General features: G+C 41.6%; 1 protein-coding gene across 1 annotated transcript; it reads left to right on the forward strand.

Annotated features, from left to right (window-relative positions):
- Window positions 1–455: 455 nt before the first annotated feature.
- epb41l4b (erythrocyte membrane protein band 4.1 like 4B) lies at window positions 456–24,786 on the forward strand (the record flags this gene model as incomplete). The annotated part of the gene is made up of 23 exons (XM_083889796.1): window positions 456–731; window positions 4,800–4,904; window positions 4,984–5,026; window positions 5,492–5,570; window positions 5,865–5,909; window positions 9,357–9,409; window positions 10,688–10,808; window positions 13,418–13,505; window positions 13,757–13,845; window positions 13,940–14,009; window positions 14,109–14,278; window positions 14,895–15,004; window positions 15,482–15,515; window positions 15,942–15,975; window positions 16,110–16,213; window positions 20,294–20,424; window positions 21,566–21,696; window positions 21,789–21,902; window positions 21,998–22,053; window positions 22,439–22,591; window positions 22,811–22,931; window positions 23,392–23,525; window positions 24,723–24,786. 23 exons carry the CDS (start codon window positions 456–458, stop codon window positions 24,784–24,786), a joined length of 2,325 nt encoding a protein of 774 aa, XP_083745922.1.
- Between the last annotated feature and the right edge of the window lie 1,051 nt (window positions 24,787–25,837).

The raw sequence follows: 25,837 nt of genomic DNA on the forward strand, positions 1-25,837 counted from the left end.
CGCAACAGCGAGGAGGCAGGTGCACGGCAGAGGGACAGGACAGGACAGGACAGGACAGGGGGAGGAGGAGGGACCGACGGACGGACGGAGGGACGGAGGGAGGGAGGGAGGTAAGGGGGCGCTCCGTGTTTCCGTAACAGAGTCCTGTCGCTCACACCGGACTCAGAGATTGAAAATCAACTGGTTGTCGCCTCGGTGGTGAATTAGTATGCGGCCGGAGTCTCCCCGCTGCCGCCGCCGCCGCTGACATCCACCCTGAGGACGGCGCGGCAGCCCTGAAGTCTCCGCTGTGCCTGCTGAGTGACTCCTCGCCCCGGGGAGGACGAGGAGGACGAGGAGGAGGAGGCGGCGGTGGCAGCAGCAGCAGCAGCAGCAGCAGCAGAAGCGGGCAGACCGGAGTGTGGAGCAGTCTTCTCGGACAAAACACGGACCTCCTCGCCTTGTGGACCAGGAAGATGATGGGCTTTCTACGCCGGACGTTCAGTCGCCGCTCCCGGAGCCGCTTCCACACGAGGGAGAGGGACGAGCGGGACGGTAAAGGGGGAGGAGGAGGAGGAGGAGGGTTGACAGGGAACCCCCTGCTGTTGGCCCACCAGCAGCAGGTCGTCCACGCGCCCGCCGTGGTCACCGGCGGGGCACCGGTTCACATCCCGGCGGGCGGAGCGGCGAGGAGCACCATCACCTGCCGCGTCTTGCTGCTGGACGGCTCGGATGTCAATGTGGATTTGCCTGTGAGTGAGTGAGCTGACTGTGCACTGTGCACTGTCCTGACCGCGTGTTTACGCACTGTGTGTAAACACGCGGTCAGGACGACCTGTCCGTAGACCAGATCAGTGTGTGTGTGTCAAAGTGTGGGCCGTGGACCCAGTGTGGAACAGAAGTTATCCAAGAAAGAAAAGGTTACTCTTCTTCAGTAAAGTAATTTAAATGTAACCGACTACATGCTGAACTATAGTGTAGTGGATTATTATGGTATATAGTTCAGCCGAGACAATAGTGGATTGTCAGAGGAAGTTAATTGCTAAACAGACAATGATCTAAACTCTCAGGTTTCAGCGTCACTAACACAAAGATTCAACTTTTTCTCAGTGTTATGGATGAATAACTTTTCTATTGTCGATCCAACAAAGGAAACACGATCTCTTATTGAGACCTCAGACGTTGTGATGGGACCACATACAGTTATATTGCACAGAGTGATATTAAGTAGAGCTTAGGGCTGGGCGATGTAGACCAAAAGTCATATCCCGATATATTTAGGCTGAATATCGATATATGATAATATATATCCCGATATTTTTTCCGCAGTGAGAGCTGTGAAAACAAATGTTCAGTTAAAGTCAAAGCCAAATATGACACACGTCACAAGTAGCTTTATTGAAACGAAAGTGACTAAATAATAAACACAGGTTTCTTCACCTGGTTCATTAATAAATCGTCAACTGTTCAAATGATAACATGTAAACTATACCAACAGGAGTACCTTTTTTGAAATCAAAGCTCTGTAAGGAACTATATCGATATATGCGATATGTGGTCCAATTCCACATCCTATTTAAAAATCAATATTTTTTTTTATCGATCGCAATGAAGGGATATTTTTTATATGTTTTTTAATGTTATTCAATGGGAAATGAGTATAATTATGTAAAATAAGTTACTCATGGTGAATTTCTATTAGTAGAATCATCATAAAACGAGACATGAGGGACTTGACAATGTTGTCTGGCTCATTATCATACAGTCCTAGTGATTTATTTTGAAGTGCCACCTGGGGGGATCATATTGTTTTTAACTTTAAAGGTTCAATCAGTGTGTAAACTTTACACGGGTTTATTGGCGGAAAATGATTTAACTACCTGTGAGTTTGTTTGTTTCAAACCTGCGGCCCGCCAGTCGATGTCCTGCAGCCCTACACTTATTTTGAAATGATTAAAGGTGCATTATGTAATAAATCTAAAGCAACTGATCATAAAATCCTCCTAATATGTCACAGAGACTCAGGAATAATGTACATATAACAAACTGAACTCACCAACAACAACAGTACAGCTAAAATATTTGCAGTAAAAAAAATATTTTGCAGACTGCAAATCATTTTTATGTTTAGAAATCATTTTGGCATGTGGCGCCACCTACCGCCGTCTACCAATCATTGCAGTCAGTAGAGTCCTAGCTGCCGAGCAACCACGGGTTGCCAGTTACGTCAGAAAATGAAACCTAAAAGACCTCGGTATTTTGAATTTGAATGTAGTAACCGTTTTTGGCCACATTCTTACATATGGCACCTTTAAATTCAACATTTAATTGTTTGTATCAGTTGATGACCGCTTTAAAAAGTCAAACTAGATTGCTTTTCATGGCAGAGCAAAAGCCTTTAATGTGTACTTTATGCAAAGCTCTTGGTTTTTTTTTTATGGAGGCCGCCGTCTTGCACTGCCATGTTTCTACAACAGGCAGCCAGAGCGTGCACTTTGCATTTTGACTATGCAAACAAAGACAAACGACATCCTTTCTGTAGCTTCTCACCATCGGATGTCACACAGTCTTACGCACTGGACCTTTAAATACATTTAGTATCTCTGGTAGCATTGGATTCTTTGTATCAGTAACTGTTCACGTACAAACCAAAAATATATAAAGTCATTTTAGGATAATTGTGATGGAATTTTGCATAATCGTCCCATGCTTAATTGATAGTTATTGGTCTGAAGATAAAACACTGCACTGATGACATTACTTTCCATTCTTACCGCAGAGAAAGCAAACTACAGCTCCCCCCTCCCTCTTTTACAGTGTTTCTCTCAATCACTCTATTCTCCTATTCTCCCTCCATCAGTGTAATTGCCTGCATCTGATCTCAAGCAATATGTCCCCCCCCCCCCTCATCTGCCTCCTTATCTTCTTAAACACTCCCTCTGTGGCCTTCTCCATTGCTCATCATCTTAACTCCTTCACACTCTGCCTCCACATCCTCCCTCTTGTTCTCCTTCTCCCTCCTGTTCTCCAGCCGTCTCACTCTATTCCCCCCCCCCCCCCCTCCCGACTCCCTGATCTGATTTACCACTGCGTGGACTTGAGTGCTGCGAGCGCGCGTGTGCGAGGGGTAGGTGGGATGATGATGATGATGAGCGAGCGCGTGGGCGCACGTGCGTAAGTGGCGTCTCGTAAGGTGTTTCCAATCTTTGAAGGTCATGTGTGTCACATAAGCTGTCGTGTGCGTGCGTCACCTCCCGAAAGTCGGCGCATCGCGAGCGATCGGGGTGTAGGGAGATTTTTTTTTTTGTCTATTGTCCTACGGGGAGGGAGGGCGGTTAAAGACATCTTCAGCTGAGATGAAACAGCTCCAGCAACAAAATGACACATGGTTTGTTGAGCTGGTGGCTTAGTCACAGGTGTGTTGGAACAAGTTTGTTCATGTCTGCTTGTTTTCCCACAGGCATTGATACAGATGCTTTGAGCAGAGCTGAAACTCGCCCTATTAAAGCCTATTAGGCTGTCACTTCAGGCTGAATGCAGCCGAAACAAAGGGGAGAAACGAAACAGTCAAATATTCGTTGCGTCTGCACGCGTGTGATCGAGACTGCGAATTCAATCAGCCACACACAGCAGAATGATCAAGAGCGTTCTGTTTTTGTTTTTCTGTCCCCACTCCCTTAATGTCCTCACTCATTCATTCATTCATTCACTCACTCACCAGGTAGTTTTTTATTTTTATTTTTACTGTTTATCAGGATCCAAAGTACAAGGCTGTCATCTTTATCCAAAATTGCCCTGTGCAATATGGGTCAGACTTGTGTTTGGGCTTCATATGCGGTGATCTTACACACACACACACACACACACACACACACACACACACACACACACACAGCTTTTGGACTATTTAGATCAAGTTTTAGGACACACAGTTTAAAGCTGTCCTGAAGTGCACTAACTTGTGCACTGCGTTGTACTAGAGGCCGGAATAAAGGCCTTTCTTGCAGGGGCTTGTCCTTGACCTTTGGACCCCGCCCACACATACACACACACAGTTTGTGGACTATTTACATCAAGTTTTAGGACACAGTGTTTAAAGTTGTGCTGAAGTGCACTAACTTGTGTACTGCACACACACACACTCCATGACTGTATCTATTCTTAATGATAACGGCAACTTGTCTAAACCAAATGTTAAACCCTCTCACCCATAAGTAAGACAATTCCCCATAATGTCATCATTTAGAGCACACACACAAACGTACATCCTCAGAAATGAGGCTCTGCCTCAGTAGGACCAGATTTTGGTCCCTATGAGGACAATTTATACCAAAAAAGGTCTCAAAGATGTAAGAAAAATGAGTGTGGATTCACACACACACACACACACACACTGTAAAATTGCCCCATAAGTAAGGACAGTCCCACGTTCCTCACAAGACGAGCTTTTAAAGCACCTGCTCAGTCTCTGCTTATCATTCCCTCTCCCTTAAACAAAGCCGTAGCCCTAAAATGAACCATGCCTAATTCTAACGTAACCTAAGCACAATTCAAATCTTAGGCCGGAACTTAACCAGTTGCTCAGAAATGAGCAAAAATACTGCCTCATTTTGGTCTCCATGAGAACTACTGGTACAAAGAAGGTCCAAAAAAGAAGTCTCATCTGTGGGACACCCGAAAGATGAAAATCTGATTTCACTTTGACTCCGTTTGTCCACAGAAGATGATGTTAGTGCGGCAGAGAGGATTAAAACAAACAACAAACAAACAAAACAAGGCTCAGTTGAGAATAATTAACTTTCCATGATTTTGTTTTCTAGAGCAAATCCAAAGGCCAGGACCTGTTTGACCAGATCATGTACCACATAGATCTGATTGAGACGGAATATTTTGGACTGCAATACATGGACACAGAGCAAGTCTCGGTGAGGGACGAGCGTTCACTTTTGTCACGGTAGAGCACAAATTGATCGCCATATAACTCTTTTTGTGTCTCTGTTGCAGCACTGGCTGGATATGTCCAAGCTCATAAAGAAACAGATTCGAGGTGAGTTCAAGTGTTTGTCTTGTGCAGGAACTGTGCAGTGTGTGTGTGTGTGTGTGTGTGTATGTGTGTATGTGGAAGCAGGTGGCACATTGTGAAATGTTGACATGGGGATTAGCATGACCATTAGAAGCCATACCCTTGTTTGCTTTCCAGCTTGTAACAATGATGAATGATTTGGTGTGTGTGTGTGTGTGTGGGGGGGGCGGGGGGTTGATTGATGTGATCCAGCGATTAAATGTGAAATTATGATATAGAGAAATACTGTACAGTAAAATCAATTTTTATGGCATTGCCTACAGCGACAAAAGACCTGGGTGAGAAGTAAATAGATTTGAGTGGAAAAATATCATGAGCAGATTTGATTTGGTCAAATAAACGTTTCACTCTCTCTCTCTCTCTCTCCTCGTCTTTCACTTTCTCTGTGTGTTTTATTCACACTTCTCCCTCTGCCCTCGTCTCTTCTAGATGGACCTCCGTATCGACTCTTCTTCAGAGTGAAGTTTTACTCTTCAGAGCCAAACAACCTGCGTGAGGAGTTCACAAGGTGAAGAGCTCACAAACACAAATCAGACGCTCACTCACACACTCACACACACACTCACACACACACACAAATGCTCACAGTATCTCTCCAGAGCCCAGTTTACAGGTCCAAAGGGGAGGTCAGGCTAATTACTTTGCTGCTGTGCGCACATTCAAATCAAGGCCAAATGCACAGGGGCTTGTTAAAGTAAATGATGTGACAGTGATGAGGAAACACTTGTGATCAATCACTTTTTATTACGGTGGAAAACTCTCACCTTCTATTTTGTTTTTTTGTTTTTTTTTACTTTGACAGGTATCTGTTTGTGTTGCAGCTTCGACAAGACGTCCTGTCTGGCAAGTGAGTTTCTTTGTCTTCCATTTTCGTTTTAGTGAAATAGAAAGTAGCACTAAATATTCAGTACAGGACGGTTGTAAATCTGTTCTTCAGAGACGGGGTCTCAAACTCGCGGCCCGCCAGTCGATGTCCTGCAGCCCTACACTTATTTTGAAATGATTAAAGGTGCATTATGTCATAAATCTAAAGCAACTGGCCATAAAATATGTCACAGAGACTCATGAATAATGTTCATATAACAAACTGAACTCACCAACAACAGTACAGACAAAATATTTGCATTTAAAAAAATATTTTGCAGACTGCAAATCATGTTTATGTTTTGAAGTCATGTTTTGGCATGTGGCGCCACCTACCGCCGTCTACCAATCATTGCAGTCAGTAGAGTCTCCGCTGCCGAGCAACCACGGGTTGCCAGTTAAGTCAGAAAATGAAACCTAAAAGACGTTGGTACCTCTTACATATGGCACCTTTAAATTCAACATTTAATTATATTTAACAGTATATAGTGTTTTAATTACAATTGTCTCCATGTATGTTTTGATTTAATGTTTTAATTCTCGTTCATTTCTGTCTGTTTTTTGTTATTTGCTGATTCATTTTGCGTCATAAATGGGTTTTTCGGCGTGACCTATATATCAAAACAAACACTTTTACTTTGAAATGGTGTACGATGTCATCCTAAATATTTGTAATTCCAACATCATGATGGTTTATCAAGATATCATTGAATTTTTCTTAAATTCTTGGACTTTTTTCCACTTGACCTGGCCTCTCTTGACCAGACTAGAAGTTCACCGGTCCCCAGGTCATTTTGCGTTTGAGGCCCCTGTTCATCATATGTAAAATATGTGCAACAGTGAGCTTTAGCTTTTAAAATGGTTATTACACTTCCTGTTCAAAAACACAGAGATGCACTTATACACGGTGTTCATTTTCATGTGTCGGACAAGTATGTCTGCTTCAGAGTCACAGCTGCAGATAGAAATCACATGATGAGACAATAAAGGGCCGTAAGAACTTTACATATGTTAAATATCAATTTGTATGAGATCGAGAGACATTTTGCTTTCCTGATTGGAGAAAAGTATTCACGTCAGCATTTCTGTCCTCAACTTAACTTTGCGACGTCTCTGCTGGCATCCTGTGTGTTGAAGTGCTTACGCGCTTGTTATGTAGCGGTGGGTGGTATAACAGACCAAAACATCAACACCGTATTTAGCCCGCAAATGCATATTTTAAGTAGCCTCCACATATTTTTTTACGTATGAATGTGTGATGACTCATCTTGTTCTTGGGGAGGAGTTCACCGATTCCCACCCGATCAAGCGATGAACCGCCCAAACGTGACCTGCTGCTCACAGGTGCGTCAACTTCATGACAGGGATGAGCTGGCATTTCTCTGCTCTCTCTCTCTCTTCTTGCCAGCTTAATGGCGTTACATATATGGCATCACTCCAGATATGTTCTCATTATCTTTTTTTCCCTGAGAAGCATTCTTCACAGCTTCCTCTTTGGCTAACATCCCACATGGAGGTGACATTGGTTTACATTTCTTGTTTACCGTTCACTGAAATAGAGCTATTGGTTCCTCTAAATGTAAGACAACACGGCGAAAGTAGCCTCTTCTTGCAGCTTAAAGGTGCCATATGTAAGAATGTGGCCAAAAACGGTTACTACATTCAAATTCAAAATACCGACGTCTTTGAGGTTTCGTTTTCTGACGTAACTGGCAACCCGTGGTTGCTCGGCAGCTGAGACCCTACTGACTGCAATGATTGGTAGACGGCTGTACATGCCAAAACATGATTTTGCAGTCTGCAAAATATTTTTTTAATGCAAATATTTTGTCTGTACTGTTGTTGTTGATGAGTTCAGTTTGTTATATGAACATTATTCCTGAGTCTCTGTGACATATTAGGAGGATTTTATGGCCAGTTGCTTTAGATTTATTACATAATGCACCTTTAAATAAATAAATACACTACTCTCTTAGAAATAAGGGTTCCAAAAGTGTTTTTGAGGTTCTACCTGGAACCATTTGTTTTTCAAGGGTTCTTGGTAACACTAATGGTTACAGTAAGAACCATTTTGATCCAGAGAACCCTTTAAAACCCCTTTCCTGAATAAAGGGTTTTAAAAGGGTTCTTGGTAACACTAAGAACCAAAAAGGGTTCTTGTATGAGGACAAGCCGAAATAACCTTATATGGTTCTACTTTGCACTTTTATTTCTAAGAGTGGACCATTCAAAAGGTTGGGGTCACCTATACAATTTGTTTGTGTTTTCCATTTAAAACGTATACTTTTATTCATCAAAGGAGTTGAAAATGAATAGAAAATAAAGTCAAGACATTGACAAGATTAGAAATAATGATTTTTTTTTCAAAATAATAATTATGTCCTTCAAAATTCGCTTTCATCAAAGAACCAGCAAAACTGTTTTCAGCTGTGCTAACATTGCACAAGGGTTTTCTAATCATCCAATAGCTTTCTAACGCGATTAGCAAACACAATGTACCATTAGAACACTGGAAAAGGGCCTCTATACACCTATGTACATATTCCATTAAAAACCAGACGTTTGCAGCTAGAATAGTCGTTTACCACATTAACAATGTATAGAGTGTATTTCTGATTCATTTATTGTTATATTCATTGAAAAAAATGCTTTTCCTTCAAGAATAAGGACGTTTCTAAGAGACCCCAAACTTTCGAACAGTAGTGTAATGTAATACATTTCTTACATATTGCACCTTTTAAGACAAAGTGCAAGGAGATCAGCTCAAGAAGTGAGACGAGTCATTAGATGGAGAGGATCAACTGTGCATGGTAGCGTGTCCACTGTCAGGGAGACGCAGACGTACACAGCCCCAAATGCTCTGTGGTGGTATGATTTATCATCTAAATGATTTCAAAGCTGTTATGTGGAGACATGAAAACACATGTAGTCATGAACAACAGGTGAACCCTGACTGAAAATCACACTTCTGTCCTCACACGGTGAGACGCGGGTGTGTTTTTTCTCACGATTCCCGTGTCAAGTCTGAGCTTCTCGGTCTCACAAGAAGGATAAAACCTGTCAGTGACGTCCGCGAGTGTTCACTCGGGTCACCTACATTAGAGTTTGGGGACATCTGTATGGTGGATTCTTCTGTCACATAAACACCAACCCCCCACCCCCCCCCCCCTCCTCCCTCCTCTCACTTGCTCTCATAGCTCTATCTGGGCCACACATCCCACGAGTCTGGCTCTATTCTAAAGCTTGAGATCAGGAACAGGAACTTATTTTAGGAAGAAGGTTGCTCCTCTCCTCCTTGATACACACACACACACACACACACACAAATATGCACACATATAGGTCATTCACCCACTTTCAACAGCATCACCTTATGGACAGGACACTTTATTGAGAACAGCTCTTCACCAGTGTCTTGTTTCCTCTTCAGACTGAAATGCCCATATGATGTCTCAGTAGAGCTGGCAGCGTACTGTTTACAAAGTAAGTGGACGTCACACTCTCATTCATGTGTTTTTATTCATTTATATAAACGGTTGCATTGAGAAATTCTTCAACAGGCCTCCTCTCACAGGACTGCACTGGTAGTGTTTCACGTTTTAGCCTCGTTACTGTTTTCCAAAAACACACCCAAAGCTTTTCATATTAATTTGGCATAATTTACCTTTCAGGGAGCGTCATTTAAATGTGAAAAGCAATATGCAGAGTTTAAAGTTGAACACTTGCAGTAGTTATTTCCTTGCTGGTGCTGCATTTATATACTGTAATTGAAAAATCAAATCCAGAAGAATAAAAGGTCAGAAATGATATGATATGTCAATTCTTTACCTTACGGGGATTTATTTTATTGCACACTCCTTGGCTTCTATATTAGGTAGAGGACGCCTAATAAAGTGGCATGAGTTGCACTTGTAGCCCATGTGCTTCCAGTCACCACATGTTCAGAGATGGTCTTCCTCGTTCCTTGATTGTAACAAGTGATTATTTGAGTGACTGTTGCCTTTCTGTCATTTCGAATCAGCCAGTCTGGTTATTTCTCCTCTGACTTCTGACATTAACAAGTCATTTTTTGCACAACTGAAAACTGGATATCTTCTCTTTCTGCACCACCCTCTGTAAACTCCAGAGATGTTTGTGCGTGAAAAATCCCTGTGTATCAGCATTTTCTGAACTAGTCAGACCAGCCTGTCTGAAACCGCAGTTAAAGTCACTTAAATCACCGTTCTTCCTCATTTTGACGCAGTAGAATAGGTGTGCCCAATAAATTGGTCAGTGAGTGTACTTGAAACAACACTTCTTGTGAAGCAGCTGTTTGAAGATTTATTTTTCTGCTGCACAGGAGCCACTGAGACACTAAATTAGGGTAGATAGGGTTAGAAACATATGGCCTCTTTTCCCTTCAAACCGAATAACCCTGAACTGTAAATCAGTTAAAAATCCTGAAAACATGAGTTAATCTCCCAACATTTAACAAGGAAAAGTCTAAAATTGTGCCGTGGAAAAGTGCCAATGGTGTAAACATAACACCAGCAGATCAGAATTACTGTCAAAAGTGACTCAGTAATGTCAATTTGACTGCAGTACTTAGTCACCACAAGCTCAGCTGCTGGTTGTTTAGCAACTGAGTGTCTTGCCCTCACAACACACAGTTTGCAGTGTCGTGTGTGTGTTCTGTTAAGCGCTTGTCTCCATGAACGTCCTTGCCTCTTTGTCTTTGCGTCTTTGAGTGCTCGTCATAATTGTGTTTCTCTTCTCTCCCAGGCGAGCTGGGAGACTGCGATCCTCTCGATCACTCCCCTGAGCTGGTGTCGGAGTTTCGTTTCACTCCCAAACAGTGCGAGGCCATGGAGGCGGACATCTTCAGCAAGTGGCTGGAGCTCAGGTGAGACAGACAGGACATGAGCAGTTTCTTCACCAAGACGAATCAACAGATAATTAAGTCCCTCCTGTCACTGCCCTATAGCAGAGGCATTTTAAAAAGACTTGAGGGGCCCCAGGTATTAGGGTCCCATGTGGGCCCAACTCAGGCTCGTGGCGTTACACCTAGTTAGGACATTTCTTGCCCTGGTGACATTGTACAATTGACATTTAAGAGGGTTTATTGGTCGAAATGACATGTACTCCCTATAAGGAAGAAAATCAGTTCAGCATATTATCATAATAACATTGCATCAATAACATGGACTTCAAGTAGTGATATTTGTTGCTTCATCACACAGACACTGACACAAACACAAAGTCTCAGGTGTTGAGAAAAGTAATTTTAAGGACTCATATTATACCATATTTCTCCAAGTTAAACTAGTTCCCTGGTGTCCTAATGAACATGTCTGTGACATGCTTTGGTCAAAATACCATAAGGATGAAGCACCACAGCAGTTCAATCACCCTGCCAAAACAGCCCTGTTCAGAACACTCTGTTTAGTAGAATCTCTTTTAAAAAAAAAACTAAACTTAAGGGACAGGAAATGACATCAGCCACAGAGGCTACTGGGAGCTAACAGCAGTTAGCATTAGGAAAAGTGATCATTTGCAGGCTCTAGCAGACACATTGCCGTCATATGTAACATGTATCCACTGGACAGATAAATTCTCTGAGGCTGGAAGTTTGTGTAGAACTCTGTGCTGCACTGTGGAGCCAAGAATAGAACTTTTCACGGACTTCTGGTTTTCGGCTACCGTTGCCCTCGCCAGCACTCTCGAGTGTTTTTTACGGACAAAGCGGAGCTCCATGAGACAACAATACTAGACACATCGCGTGTTTTATCTCCTGTACTTAGACTGAGGAGGACCACAAAAACATGAGTGAGTCATCTTTTTTCACACTTTGCCAACTGATAGGACCTCCAGAGTCCCAAATATAAGGATTTAAATGATTAAAAAGTTGATTTTGCATAATATGTCCCCTTTAAAAGTAAGAAATGCTTCTCAAAACTAAAGACGGACACACATCATCCCCAACAGAACTTTATTTATTCACACTACTGCTCAACCCAAATCCAGTAACAGAGAGAGGCTTCATCTCTGAACAGTGCTGTTATGGGGACATTGAAGCTGCTGCACAGTGAAGTGAGGGAGGGTAAACACGGTGTGAAACATTCAATAGATGTTTCTCAAACCTAGAGATTCAAGTTAAATACTCGGGCGAAATATAAGCGATTTTCAATGTCACTCATCCTGCTGTGCCTGCTGCAGAAGAGGCTGTACTCCCTGAAATAGCACTTTTATAGGGACATCATGGTGTTTGGCTTTTATGCAAATGGACCAGTCAGAGCTGTCTCTGAGAACTCAGAGAGGAAATCCTCCTCCTGGCTCAGGTTTGGTCTGATAGAAAGTAAAAATGTAAACTCCATATATCCAGTAGCACTCACACCACTGAAAGAAAATAATAGTTAATAGTAAAACGATTTTGAATAAATATCTAATTGCGAGTATTTTGACAGGGATTGCAATTGCGATAAGATTTGCTATATCCAAGAGAATGGTGATTTATTTTATTCTATTGTTTTTTCATTCGAAAAACATATTTAAAATGATTATATTGTCTGATATTTGTGCATGTTCTGTTCGGTCTGTAAGATGTGTATAGATCAAGTCAATAATGAATCTAAAATGATATTTTGACACACATTTTGGACAAATACCGCGCCTTGTGCGATTTGAAAATTGCAGTAGGCCGTATATCAATTTCGATGAATTGTTAAGCCCTAATTCCACATCTTGAAACCTCCCATTCCCAACCATAAGTGTATAACCACTTCAAAATAATAAATATGTACTTTGCTTTAAAGAGGCGGCCATCTCACACCACCATGTTCTCACCATTAGATGTTAATCTAATTCTTACACCCTGGACCTTCATAGATGTTCTCACGTTCTTACTGTGGAGCCGCTGTTCTCAGAGAAGGGGACGTGCAGTAGCTCACGTTACCGACCCTGTTAACACCTCCGCCTTTCAGTGGCCGCGTCTTCCACTGGCGGTGGCGGCAGCGGCGGCGGCGGCGTCTGAATTTCACTTTCACTGTCCCTCCCTCTCTTCCCCTTGGCCTCGTTCTCACTCTCATTGGTCTCTTTGAAGGATTAAGGGATTAATGCCTGAAGGGTCCTGATTGATTCTGGGCAGTATTTAACCCAGCCACCGGCTGATTGCTCCCACCTCGGATGAGATTACACACACACACACACACACACACACACACACACACACATATGCTTTGCTTGACTGAGCCACGCAAGGACAAACCCACAGAGTTCACACACACATTCTTACACACAAGAGTGAGACAGTGATGCAGCCGGATAGTTACTCACCACACATTTCCCTTCGAGCTGAACACCAATTACCAATAGAAGCCAGACAGCAAGTGTGTGGATATTGATAGTTTGCCACAGTGTCAGTGGTGAGATGAGTGAAAGGGATTGATGTAAAAACTCAACATGCTCTCTTTTATTTCTTCTTCTTCTTCTTTATTTTTTTTTGTCAATCTCCAGGGGAAAGAGTCCTACACAAGCTGAGGTTTCTTTTCTCAACAAATGCAAGTGGCTGGAACTTTATGGAGTAGATATGCACTTTGTCAAGGTGTGTTTTACATCACAAAGGTTACTTAATACAATATGTGTCTGTTTCTTATCACTGTTTTATTGTAGAGAGGTAAAGGTGTGTGTGTGTGTGTGTGTGTGTGTGTGTGTGTGTGTGTGTGTGTGTGTGTGTGTGTGTGTGTGTGTGTGTGTGTGTGTGTGTGTGTGTGTGTGTGTGTGTGTGTGTGTGTGTGTGTGTGTGTGTGTGTGTGTGTGTGTGTGTGTGTGTGTGTGTGTTGACTGTGTCTTCAGGGCAGAGATGGAGGAGAATATGCACTAGGTCTCACTCCTACTGGTATCTTAGTATTTGAAGGCTCCAACAAAATTGGGCTCTTCTTTTGGTAAGTACAACATTAAAAACATTAGTAAATACTAATACTGGTTTAGTGGCATTAATAAATACACCGGCACTAATGCAGACTCTGTGTTACTTAGGCCCAAAATCACTCGCCTGGACTTTAAAAAGAGTCGCCTGACACTGGTTGTGGTGGAGGACGATGATCAGGTGTGCACCCTGCCACAGACGTCATGTTTACATACAAACAACCCCCCCCCCCAGAACTCAGCTGATAGATGACTAACGGAGTTTGTTTTACCTCTGTAGGGTCGGGAGCAGGAGCACACGTTTGTGTTCCAGCTGGCCAGCGCCAAGACTTGCAAACACCTGTGGAAGTGCGCTGTGGAGAGCCACGCCTTCTTCCGCCTCCGACAGCCGGCCACGGGCAAAGCCAGCAACAGCGACTTCACGCGGCTCGGGTCTCGTTTCAGATTCAGGTAGAGCCCCCGGAGATCCGCGCAAACCCTTTACCTGAACGAGGACAATACGACGACGGCTCACTGAGGGAGTTCGGTGTATGGAGAATAGAGTGTCACATAAAACAGAACCTGTGTATCTATGGTTACAGTGTATCTATGGTTACATGGATCTGTTCCTATGGCGACTGAGATATTCCATTCATATTGTTTGTTTCCTTCTGATTATTATCAAAGCAAAATTCTCACACTTGAAGGCCACTTCCTGTCTTTTGCTGTAGCCGCTAAACAAAGCTGTGTAAAGTCTCTGCGTCAAGTCTCCAGTTACAGGTGTTCAAAGTCAACATGTGAACACATCTACAGTGTAACGTAGGAGAGTGTGGCAATGCACAGTTTAATAAGTATACCACGGTCTGTTATTGGGAGCATTTAATAGGCAAAGATTGTTATTTATTTATTCATTATAATATATGTATTTCACATGTAAAAGAATGATTTTCTTGTCAAATAAATGTCTCTTAATTAGTTTTAGTGAACAGTTTTCATGATAGTGGCTGCAACTCATCCTTCATGCCTTGAAGTCCTTTACATTAAAATCCTGTACACTGAAATTTGCATAACCTCTTTTTTTTCTCAGTGGGAAGACGGAGTATCAGGCCACTCACGGAGGAAGAATGAGGAGGGCGAGCACATTTGAGAGGAGGCCGAGCAAGCGATACCCCTCCCGCACTCATTCGCTGGGCAAAGGTGAGTCTTATCAGCGCTCACACACACACACTAACACGACTCTGTCCTTTACATATGAGGACATGTTGTCATAACGCTTGCACATTGTTGAAAAGTTTCAGCTGTAAAGTTGTTGGCCCTTTAAGAAGTGTTTGCCCTAAAATTAAGTCGTTTAAAATGAATGGAGCGCTCAGAATTGACAGACACAGTACAATATTAATTTAATATATAATATATAATATATAATATATAATATATATTAATATAAATATTAATAGTTTCCTTTACTAACATAAATTGACTTCTGTAAAACTTTATGCAGAGCTTTGAGCAGAATTATCTGCTATGGAAGTTGCTTTATAATAAAGAAAGATTATCATTATTATTATTATTTAGTATGTAGTGGTGGTAGTATTGTTGTTTTTGTTACTATTATTTATTTCACTGTGCTATTCTCATTTCTGTCTTCTCTTACCCCCAATCATATCTCTCTGTTAGCCGCCATTTCTCCTGCCAAACCTTCACGTATCAGGTAAAACACACACACGCATACACACAGTCTGGTTTCCATGACTTCCGAGGACATTACATTGACTTACATTGCTTTCCTGGAGATTTACTCTAATCTCAACCATAATCACTCCTGGCCGTAATCTTAACTTTAATCTCATCCTAACGACACAACACATCTTCACTTTAAAATGGAATCATTTATATGATGCAGACTTGCTTTTTGTCCCCATAATGTGGGGACTGGGAAGCCTACTAAACTTTAACCTCAATCCACAAAACAGCCTGGATAATAGCACTAATGCTAAATTATCCTTCTGTAAAAGGAAAGTGAAATGTCCTCACTTTGCAGTTTTTTTTTCCCCCACCACTGCTCCATGGCAAATATTCACACAGTCATTTAGTTTGTTAATCTGCTATTAATGGTTGTTATCTTTTCTTTTTCCAGCTCTCACACCAGCCCTGATCCCAGCCTCCATCCAGTGAGTGACCTCAGATAACCCTCTATTCGCTCTAAACGCCCAGACACATGCAGCTGCAGCTGATCTGGCTTCAGCCTTGTGACAACATTTAATTTCTCCATCTCTTCAATCCCCGTCCTCTCCTCCCCTTTCAGTACCAGCACAACATTCCCATTGGCCGCGAGTCGTGGCGCACGGCCCACCCTGCACTCACACCCCCGGTTTACCTGCAGCCCTCTGGACACATGCCGCCGCACAGGTAAGTCAGCTGACCACACACAGAGGTTATACAGGGGAATAGTCGGATTTCTGCTGCATCAGCTGATTATTATTTCAATTAATCTGTCAAATATTATGTAAGTATATACATAAGTTTATTTTTTTTATATTTTTTTTCTTTCACAAAATCAGAATGGAGAGAGAGAGAGAATAGAGTAATAAAGAAATTTTTAAAAAAGTGGTCACTAGGTTAACGCACGTTAACGCACGACGCGTTTCCATGATGACTGACCGCAAAAAGACGTGTGTGTGATGTCATGTTTATGTGCCACGGCACCGGAGTCCAGGCACCGTTTACCAGTTAGCTCTGTTAGCTCCTTTTAGCGCCGTTAGCGCGCCTACAGTGGAACTGGAGCGGTCTGTTTATTAAACGAAAAGAGCAGCGCTACAAATAATCAGCGTACGTGGGTACTGCGTATGTGTGCCTCTGTTTTTAAAGGTTAGCGTTACTTTACAGACTCATTTTAACATGACGTCACGCACGTCTTTTTTCCGGTCAGTCGGCATGGAAACGCATCGTGCGTTAATGTGCGTTAACGTTGATGCCATTGACGCCGTTAACGTGCCCAGCATTATTAAAAAGCCTCAGTACCCCTCTCAAAAACACCTTCACTCGCAAACGCAAGCGAAAAGGAAGTTGACAACAAACATGCCAGTGTTGATATTTGTTTCGCAGACAGGAAAGCACAACAGAGAACATCAGTCAAGGTTAGCTAATGCTCCCGTACATAATGTTTTTATGGTCTCTTATTGTCCTCTCATCGTGTGAAAATTATCCCGTGCTGTTCTAAAGCAAACACACTTTCACTTTCACCCTCCACCTTTTGTTGAAGCACTAATGGAGCTTTTCCATATTACAGTACTATCATTGCGCGACTCTACGAAGCCCCATATTTGCACAAGACTGACAAGGCTGTGTTCATGACATCTACTGTACAGTTTTAGTCCCATAAGTCCCATATTGGCACATTTTAATCACCTGAATGCAATAAAAACAAACATTTTCCATAAATTCTGGACAAGACTTGTGTGTGGGTGTTTGTGTGGCGTATAAAAGGCTGTCACGGCCTGGTACCCAAACCGCAAGTCGTGCTAGAACTGTATGTTTCGCTGTTTATAACGATAAAGCAGACCGTGGGACAGTTACGTACAGTGTGTGTTTGTAAATAAACGCTGTGGATGAATTCCAGTAGACTGTTGCCATAGCGATAAAGTATTGAATCTTGAATCTGGTGCAGTGTGAGCCGTATTTTTGGAAAATCTGGCAACCATGCTCGTATAATGTTTTCTATTGGGACTGCAGTCTTTTAAACACTAAAGGTCAATATTACATATATGACCTTTAAAGGTGCCATATGTAAGAATGTGGCCAAAAACGGTTAATACATTGAAAATCAAAATATCGAGGTCTTTTAGGTTTCGTTTTCTGACGTAACTGGCAACCCGTGGTTGCGTGGCAGCTGAGACTCTACTGACTGCAATGATTGGTAGACGGCGGTAGGTGGCGCCACATGCAAAAACATGATTTCAAAACATAAACATGATTTGCAGTCTGCAAAAAAATATTTTTTAATGCAAATATTTTGTCTGTACTGTTGTTGTTGGTGAGTTCAGTTTGTTATATGAACATTATTCCTGAGTCTCTGTGACATATTAGGAGGATTTTATGGCCAGTTGCTTTAGATTTATTACAAAATGCACCTTTAATGTTCTTCAAGAAATGTTCATTTAAGATATTTTGTGTATTATTTGTTATTGTTAGTGTTCCATCTTTGACCTCATATTCAGTATTGGCCACAGACTGCACTCTTTTCTAAAGATAGGTATTGTCATAGGCCATAGAAACACTTAGCGCCTTTATTATAAATTAATTGGCTGGCAAGTTTTCTATTTATAGTCAAAGTCAGTCATCTCACACTTGTTTTGTTGCCATGTTTTTTCATCAAATTCCATGTCACTCATATGCTTCGTGTGTGTGTGTGTGTGTGATTTCCATGTCCTTGTCATGTTCAGGCCGTCTGTTGAAGCTGTGAGTCCCGTGACCAGTTATCCTCCCATTCCAAAGCGAACCAGCAGCATCCTCCCACGCTCCATCAGTGTGGTGCACAGGGATAAAGTCATGACTGCACTTTGACCTTTGCTTTTCTTGGGAATCTGTGTCATGAGCCAGACTCTCAACACTTCACGCTGCTTTACAAAGACTGGTCCCGACATGCCCCTAAGAGACAAGCTCTTCTGATGTCCTCGAGTCGCCACCATCACCACATCTGTCTTCATCCATTTGTCACATGTTAAAATCAGGACAGATATTTTTTCAGAGTGAGAGAGGCTAGAGACACAGAGTGAGGAGGAAGGGACAATAGCATGCTGTTGTTGTGAAAAGAATGGGAAGTTTCCTCTTTTAATTTGGCCACTTATCAGCATGGAGCAGTAGCTGCGACACACAGCTTATAGAGGCAGTTTATGAGCTCCACATCTGCGACTTGGACCAAAAAAAATACTTATTTGAAAAGCATGACTTTTAAAAATAAACAATTGTCTGTTTCGTTCAACAATTCATTGACCTCCGCCAAGGAGGTATGTTTTCGCCGGAGTTTGTTTGTGTTAGTGACCAACATACGTCGAAAAAGTCACGGACGGATTTGGATGAAATTTTCAGGAAATGTCCGCAATGGGACCAGGAACAAGTGATTCAATTTTGGCCGTGATCCGTAGACACTATCACTGGTTACAACACTCGATGTCTGACCCAGGCGCGCCAGCAGGGTGTATTTTGTAGGCACTGAGCTGCCTTGGCGGAGGTCTGCGCTCTCCGAGTGCTTTTCTAGTTAACAATTTCATAACAAAGTTCACACAGTCCTGATCACGTCTGACTCGCTGTGTTTGTCAGTCTAGCGGTGTTTTGATCTCATGTTGTGGGGCAGAAAAACTTTAAAGTTTAGTGTCTGGACAGACAGAGGCGACATTGAGCTGTGAGGCGACAGAAAACACAAAGAATAGTTCGGAAAATCTTTTTTCAGCAGTTTGATGGGATAATAATGTTGTCCTATTAGTATGATTATCATCAAACTAATGGACTGAATGTTCTCTGTACATTCAACGTTGGCGCACCAGTTTACAAAAATGTAAACTAAAATAGGCTGAAACAAAAGCGCTGAAGTTTTAGCTGCTGAGTTTTAGTTTTAAGCTCACTCACTGACTTCATTTTTAACTTCTTTATTTACAACCACAGCATGCACCAACATGAAAAGTGAGATCATGATTGTCCCTCAAGTTAAAATAATAGAATAGAATATTTTTGGTGTTGCTCAATGCATCTCGTTGTTCTAGCAACGGTTTAACTCCTGACTTAGAATAAAGCACAACACCAGGGTGGAGACGTAGGAGCAGGTTTAGCCGCGTTGTGTCTTGATTTGCTTGCGAGTTGTGTTCTAATCGAAAGTTTACTGCAATGCCTTAGATCTGCTTGGAAGATTAAATTCACTGCAAGCCTTAGGAATCTCCTGCACATTTATTTATCCAAGTCACTTTTAACAGAGTGAAATAAAGTGACGTGTGCACTGACAGAGGTCGGTGTCCACAGGTGGAAGGGTTCCTGACAAGCACATACTCTCTGCTGGTTTAGGGATTAAGCTGCTTTATGTATAGAATATAGTTTGATGTGAATTAGAACCGTGAAACTGTGTATAATGTGTTTGTGCTTTCAAAATTGACGATGTTAAATAAACCTAGCATGACTGTTCTATCGGTTATGGATTAACTAAATCAGCCAAGTGTTTACAAAAAATGTGGCCAAGGTTCTGCTGTTGTAGTGTGTGGCCTTTTACTTTGTGATGTTTACTCAGATCACATGATGCCTTTAGGGATGCTTCTCTATTGCTCTTCAAATAAAGAAAGAGTTTTTAAATGCAAAAAATGTAAAAACTAAAGTGTCTTCTTTTATTCGTGTATTGTGATAGCCAGTGTTTTTCAGCATCTTAAGGTGATTTTATTTTCAGCACGGTACAATGGTCATTGTTTCGAGCTTATGTTCTTTTGATTACTTCTTCGTTATCTTCAGTTTCCCCCTGAGTGGTCCTGCGTCCGATCAGTTCAGCATCGAGGAGAACGAGACTTTGTATTCTGGCAAGATCCACCACCATCACCGGCGCCACACGCACAGTCAAGGCACGCTCTGCCACAACAAGAACAGTGAGTATCCTTGGCAGCGTGAGCAGAAGCTGTCCAAGCAGTGTCTGTATGCAAATCTGTCATATGTCTGCATTTCTAATGCTCTTTTCCTCGAAAGTGTTTATCTATCTATCTATCTATCTATCTATCTATCTATCTATCTATCTATCTATCTATCTATCTATCTATCTATCTATCTATCTATCTATCTATCTATCTATCTATCTATCTATCTATCTATCTATCTATCTATCTACCATTTCTTTAGTTAAAAAGTACACAGAAACGTGTTGTGCATTCATAGACGGTCCTCTGCATACCTTGGCTGAAACAAGTCATTGTTTTTGTTACCATTGTGAGCTGTAGTAACCTTTCTGAATCAGTCTGGCCATTCTCTCCATGTCATCCAGAATACATATACATATCTTTGTTTTGTATCATTCTATGTAAACCCTACAAATAGTTATGGATGATAATAATCCCACTAGTTCAGCAGTGAAATGCCCCCAACCAGCCGGTTTGGCACCAACTATTGCGCCTCATTCAAAGTCAAATAAATCACCTTTCTTCCTCATTCTCATGCTCAGTTTGAACTTTTGCAGGACATACTGGCCAAGTCTGAAGTGCAGTCATGCGTTTGGTTGGTTATTTGCCGTTAGTCAGGTGTACCTAATAAAGTGGCCATGGGTAGATGTTAAAAATACACTTAATATATGTAATAACTCACATATATCTACTTAAGTTTATTGGTAAGAGTGTTTTTATTTGTAAAAATTGCAAAGCATTCTTCATAATTTATGTATATATGTATGTTTATATAATATATATGTATATATACTGATATATATATATATGTATATATAATAATATGTATATATATTGATATATATATACACATACGTATATATGTATGTATATATATGTATATATATGTGTATATACACATATATGTTTGTATGTGTTTATATATGTATGTATATATGTATATATATGCATACATATATACATACATATATACATATATATGTATATGTATGTATATATATATGTGTATATACACATATATATATGTATGTATGTATGTGTGTATATATGTGTATATATATATATATATACTAATAACATGTAATACTCATGTAATTGACCTGTGTTTGTGTGTTAGAGCGACAAGCTCCTCACTGCCAAGCAGATGAGTTTGAGATTTCTCAGTCTCTGCTCAAGGCTCTGGAGTCGGACAGTGATTCTCCTCCCTGGCCCTCGCTGCCGTCACTTCATGTCAACATTGACAACAAGGTCAGACACATTAGTGACACACTGTTGTCCCGCTCTGCTCACACTGAAGAGAGAGAGAGTCATCTTAACCGTCCTTGTGTTCCCTGTGGCAGGGAGAGGAGAAGCAGCTGTCTGAGAAGTCTCTTCATCCCCCTGCCTCCCCAGCAATGCTCCCCGACCGCCTTAAATGTAACATCCTCAAAGCCCAGATGGAGGCAGCTTTCAGGGTAAGTTGATGAAGCCCTGTGACCTGTGACTGCCATCTATCAGCACTGATAGTTGATGCTAATCATTTGCATCCTTCTGTCGTCCAAATATGAAGAAGGAAGATCCAACAACGCCCAGAGGAAAGAACTCAAATGAGACCCTCAGTGACAGGCCAGTGCTTTCACACTTACTGTTTCACTTTCACTTGTGTCTACACATGTCTGTGTTTATACACCTTTTTTAAGGTCAAATTCAAGCACTTTCACTGTCCATTTACATTGTACATGCTCAAAATGCTTATTTCACTTTTTAAAAAAATAGCATTAAAAGTCTAAAGAGATGGTGTTCCTCTTACTTATTATACACATTGATTCGATAATACAGAGAGGATCTATTACAAATACAATTTCAAGCACCATCCGAACTTCAAGCAAGTTTTAAACCCTGAAAAAAAAACATGACAATGCAAGTATGTTCAATGATTTCAAGCACCTGTGTGAACCTTGATGTGCGCAGTTAAGAACTCATTTTTCATACAATGACTCCTTATACTTAGGCATCAGAGCTCATCCCAAGACTCGGCTGCTTCCAGTTTTACTGCAGACAAGACGCCTCTTTGGCAGGAGCGCAGTCCAATGCCAGACAGACTGCAGCCCACAGCCAACCTAAGCACCAACCGCAGAAAACGACTGGTTAGACAGTTCAGCTTGTGAGTATATGCATCGCCTGTGATTGCTGCTGTGGGGCGGAGTGCCCGAGCAGCACTTGAGCCTCTATGTGTGGGACATTGCCTTCCTGAAATAAATACCGCACTCCACTGGGTATCTTACGTGCAAGTGGCTCTTTGAAAATTACATTTTGTTCCAAGCAATGTGCAGGTCGTGTAAGTCATTCAAGTCCCTTTTTCCCTCAATTTGTTGCTCATCAGTAACCATGAAGATGAAGATAATCTTCCAGAAGCACTTGCAGCCATCTCCTCTCAGAGCATGGCCAAGTCGGGCTCCAGCAGCTCATTGGACAAACAGATACAGCCCTCCATATACCCACAGGTAACACACACACACACACACACACACACACACACACACACACACACGTACACACACACACATTTGTGCAGCTGTGCAGCTAATGTTCATATAACAAACTGAACTCACCAACAACAACAGTACAGCCAAAATATTTCCATTAAAAAATCGCCATCTACCAATCACTGCAGTCAGTAGAGTCTCAGCTGCCGAGCAACCACGGGTTGCCAGTTACGTCGGAAAATGAAACCTAAAAGACCTCGGTATTTTGAATTTGAATGTAGTAACCAGTTCCTCAGATTTAGTTTCTGCCTCATTAGGACCAGGTTTTGGTCTTCATGAGGACTACTGGTCCTGACAAGGTCAGTGTTTATGCCAGAAAATGTCCTTAAGAAGCAACAAAGTACAAGTACTTACACACAATAGGAATAATTCCTACTCTATTATGTGTGTATTTTGTGTATATTGATGTATATTCCAGGTGGACAGTATGCCTGCACTGGAGCTGGGTAGTCCATGCTGTCCGTCTCCTTCACCTTCCCCCCACCCGTCCCCTTCTTATTACCGTAGCTCCGTTCCTCACCTGGTCCCTTACCTTGCTGCCCATAATGACAGGTAATTAACTTCTTAAATGACTGCCTACTTTCTCCATCTCTCTGGCTGTCCCATTTTAACTTTGCCATTCTCCTCCTTTGGATACTGAATGAAAACATTTCAAATCATATACAATACATGGCCCATTTGCGCTGAACCTCTTCAGGATGCCAGATGCATTTACTTTAATGTTGTTTGAGTCAATGTGTGCAGCAATAATGGCGTCACTCAGGCAGAGTGGGAGGGAAATTGAAGGAAAAGAAATCGATAAACAAACAAAAACAGTGTAGTTTGTCAGTCACCACATGTACTGAGATTAGCTGGATTTTATTAACAATAGCACACTGTGTCCCGTCATCAAGGTCCAGTGAGTATAGGTTAGGTGCAATTATTTCATCTTGGCAGAAATTGAAGATAAATTAAAGTTTACAATCACCTGATTGTAGAAATTGTTGCATTCATTAGCCCAGAATGAGCCTTTTATATATGTGTATATATATATGTATATATATGTATATTTGTGTATATATGTACATGTATATATGTGTGTATAAATATGTATATGTATATATATATGTGTGGGTATATATGTTTATATATATATATATGTGTGTATATATGTGTATATGTATATGTATATATATGTGTGTATATATATATATATTTGTGTGTGTATATATGTATTTATATATATATATATATATATGTGTGTGTGTATATATGTGTATGTATATGTATATATGTGTATGTGTATATATGTATATATAGCTGTAGGCTATATAAGGCTGCCATTTTGGACCAGCATGTTTGTACAATAGCCCACAGTGGACAAACTAAATGTGTCAGGAGTAAGTGAATGTTCTTCAGGACACTTGGAGGGCAAACATGTGACTTCAGCCATTAATGTTGCTACATTTTACACACTGTACCTTTAAATAACTGCTTCTAATATTGCCACAATAAACATGTGTGATTTCTGTGCTGTATTTTGTATAACACATTCGGTAATGATAGTAATGCAGATATACAGTGTATGTTTTCAGGCTCTTTTTTTTTGGGGACACACAGACCTGGCAACCCTTGCTCCTTCTTCGACCTCTGATATGCGCCGTCACCTTACGTTACGACTGTGTCATTGTTTGTGCCGTACACGTTTGTCGCCGTGGTCCTGGTTGAAGCACGTTGTAGCGGGACGTTTGTGTGCTTGTGTGTTTGCAGTGGAGAGGAAACCAGGTTGGACAGAGAGAAGATACTCCGAGCGCTCCTGATGACGGAGCTCTGAGACGTTGACCTCTGTGTCTTCACACAAAGCTCGACTGGAGGTCCCCAAAGTCGCTGGCTGTGATCGACATGTGTACATTTGCATATACATTCAGCAGTTATAAATATATATTTGCATAAATGAAAGTGTTATTTTAGAGGGACGGTCCTTTCTATTCAATGAACTCGAACTATAAAAGTATAGACTAAAGTGACATAAACTGAAATGATGCACACACACACAGAAAACTGACTAGCTTCAGACGAGCCTGGTGCTGCCTGCATGATCAATGTGTTCCAAGATGAAACGTCTTGCTTTGCAGTTATGTTTAGGTTTTATGTGATCGCGTCACCACTGTGTCATCGTTGACATCGAAACTGTGTTTTAGACGGTGACTGTTGAAGCGTTGAGCTGTACAAAAGAAACACAAGCTGAAATAAAGTCACTTCACTTTCAAATCACAAAAATGCAAACAGACGTCGTACTTGAAATGCTGAAAGTGGGAGAGCGGCCATCGGAGCTGCACACTTTGAAGAAGAAGAAGAAGAAGAAACTCTTTGAATAGTTCAGTGCAAATCATGCTGACACTGGATTGTCCTGACTGTGAAGCTGTGGTTTCATTCTGTCCACTGGAGGGAGACAAACCTGCAGCCACTGCTCATGTAACGTGCTAAGAACACTGATCCTGCACTACAGGTTGTCAGAAGGAGCAGATACTGGATCACATTTTGGTGTTTTCACCAGAGGTCAAGGGGCAAACAACCACCTCTCACTGCTTTGTCCTCCACATGAGCGTTGCACCCTGGATTAAAGGCAGGGTACACCCACATATGGGCCACTTGGAATGTTCAGTTTATGTTTTTGGACTGTGGGAGGACACCATAGAACCTGGAAAACCCACACATGCACACGGGGAGAACATGCAGACTCACTCCACCTCCGGCGCACCGTAACTGCAAGGCGACAGTGCTAACCACTGCTCTACCATGTGGTTTTGGATTTAGGTTTTAGTTTCTCATAACCATGCTGCTCGACGAGTTTATTACCATTGTCACATCCACATCAGCGGCAG

The sequence above is a fragment of the Microchirus variegatus genome (assembly GCF_963457635.1).
Source record: "Microchirus variegatus genome assembly, chromosome: 1".
Taxonomy (NCBI): Eukaryota; Metazoa; Chordata; class Actinopteri; order Pleuronectiformes; family Soleidae; genus Microchirus; species Microchirus variegatus.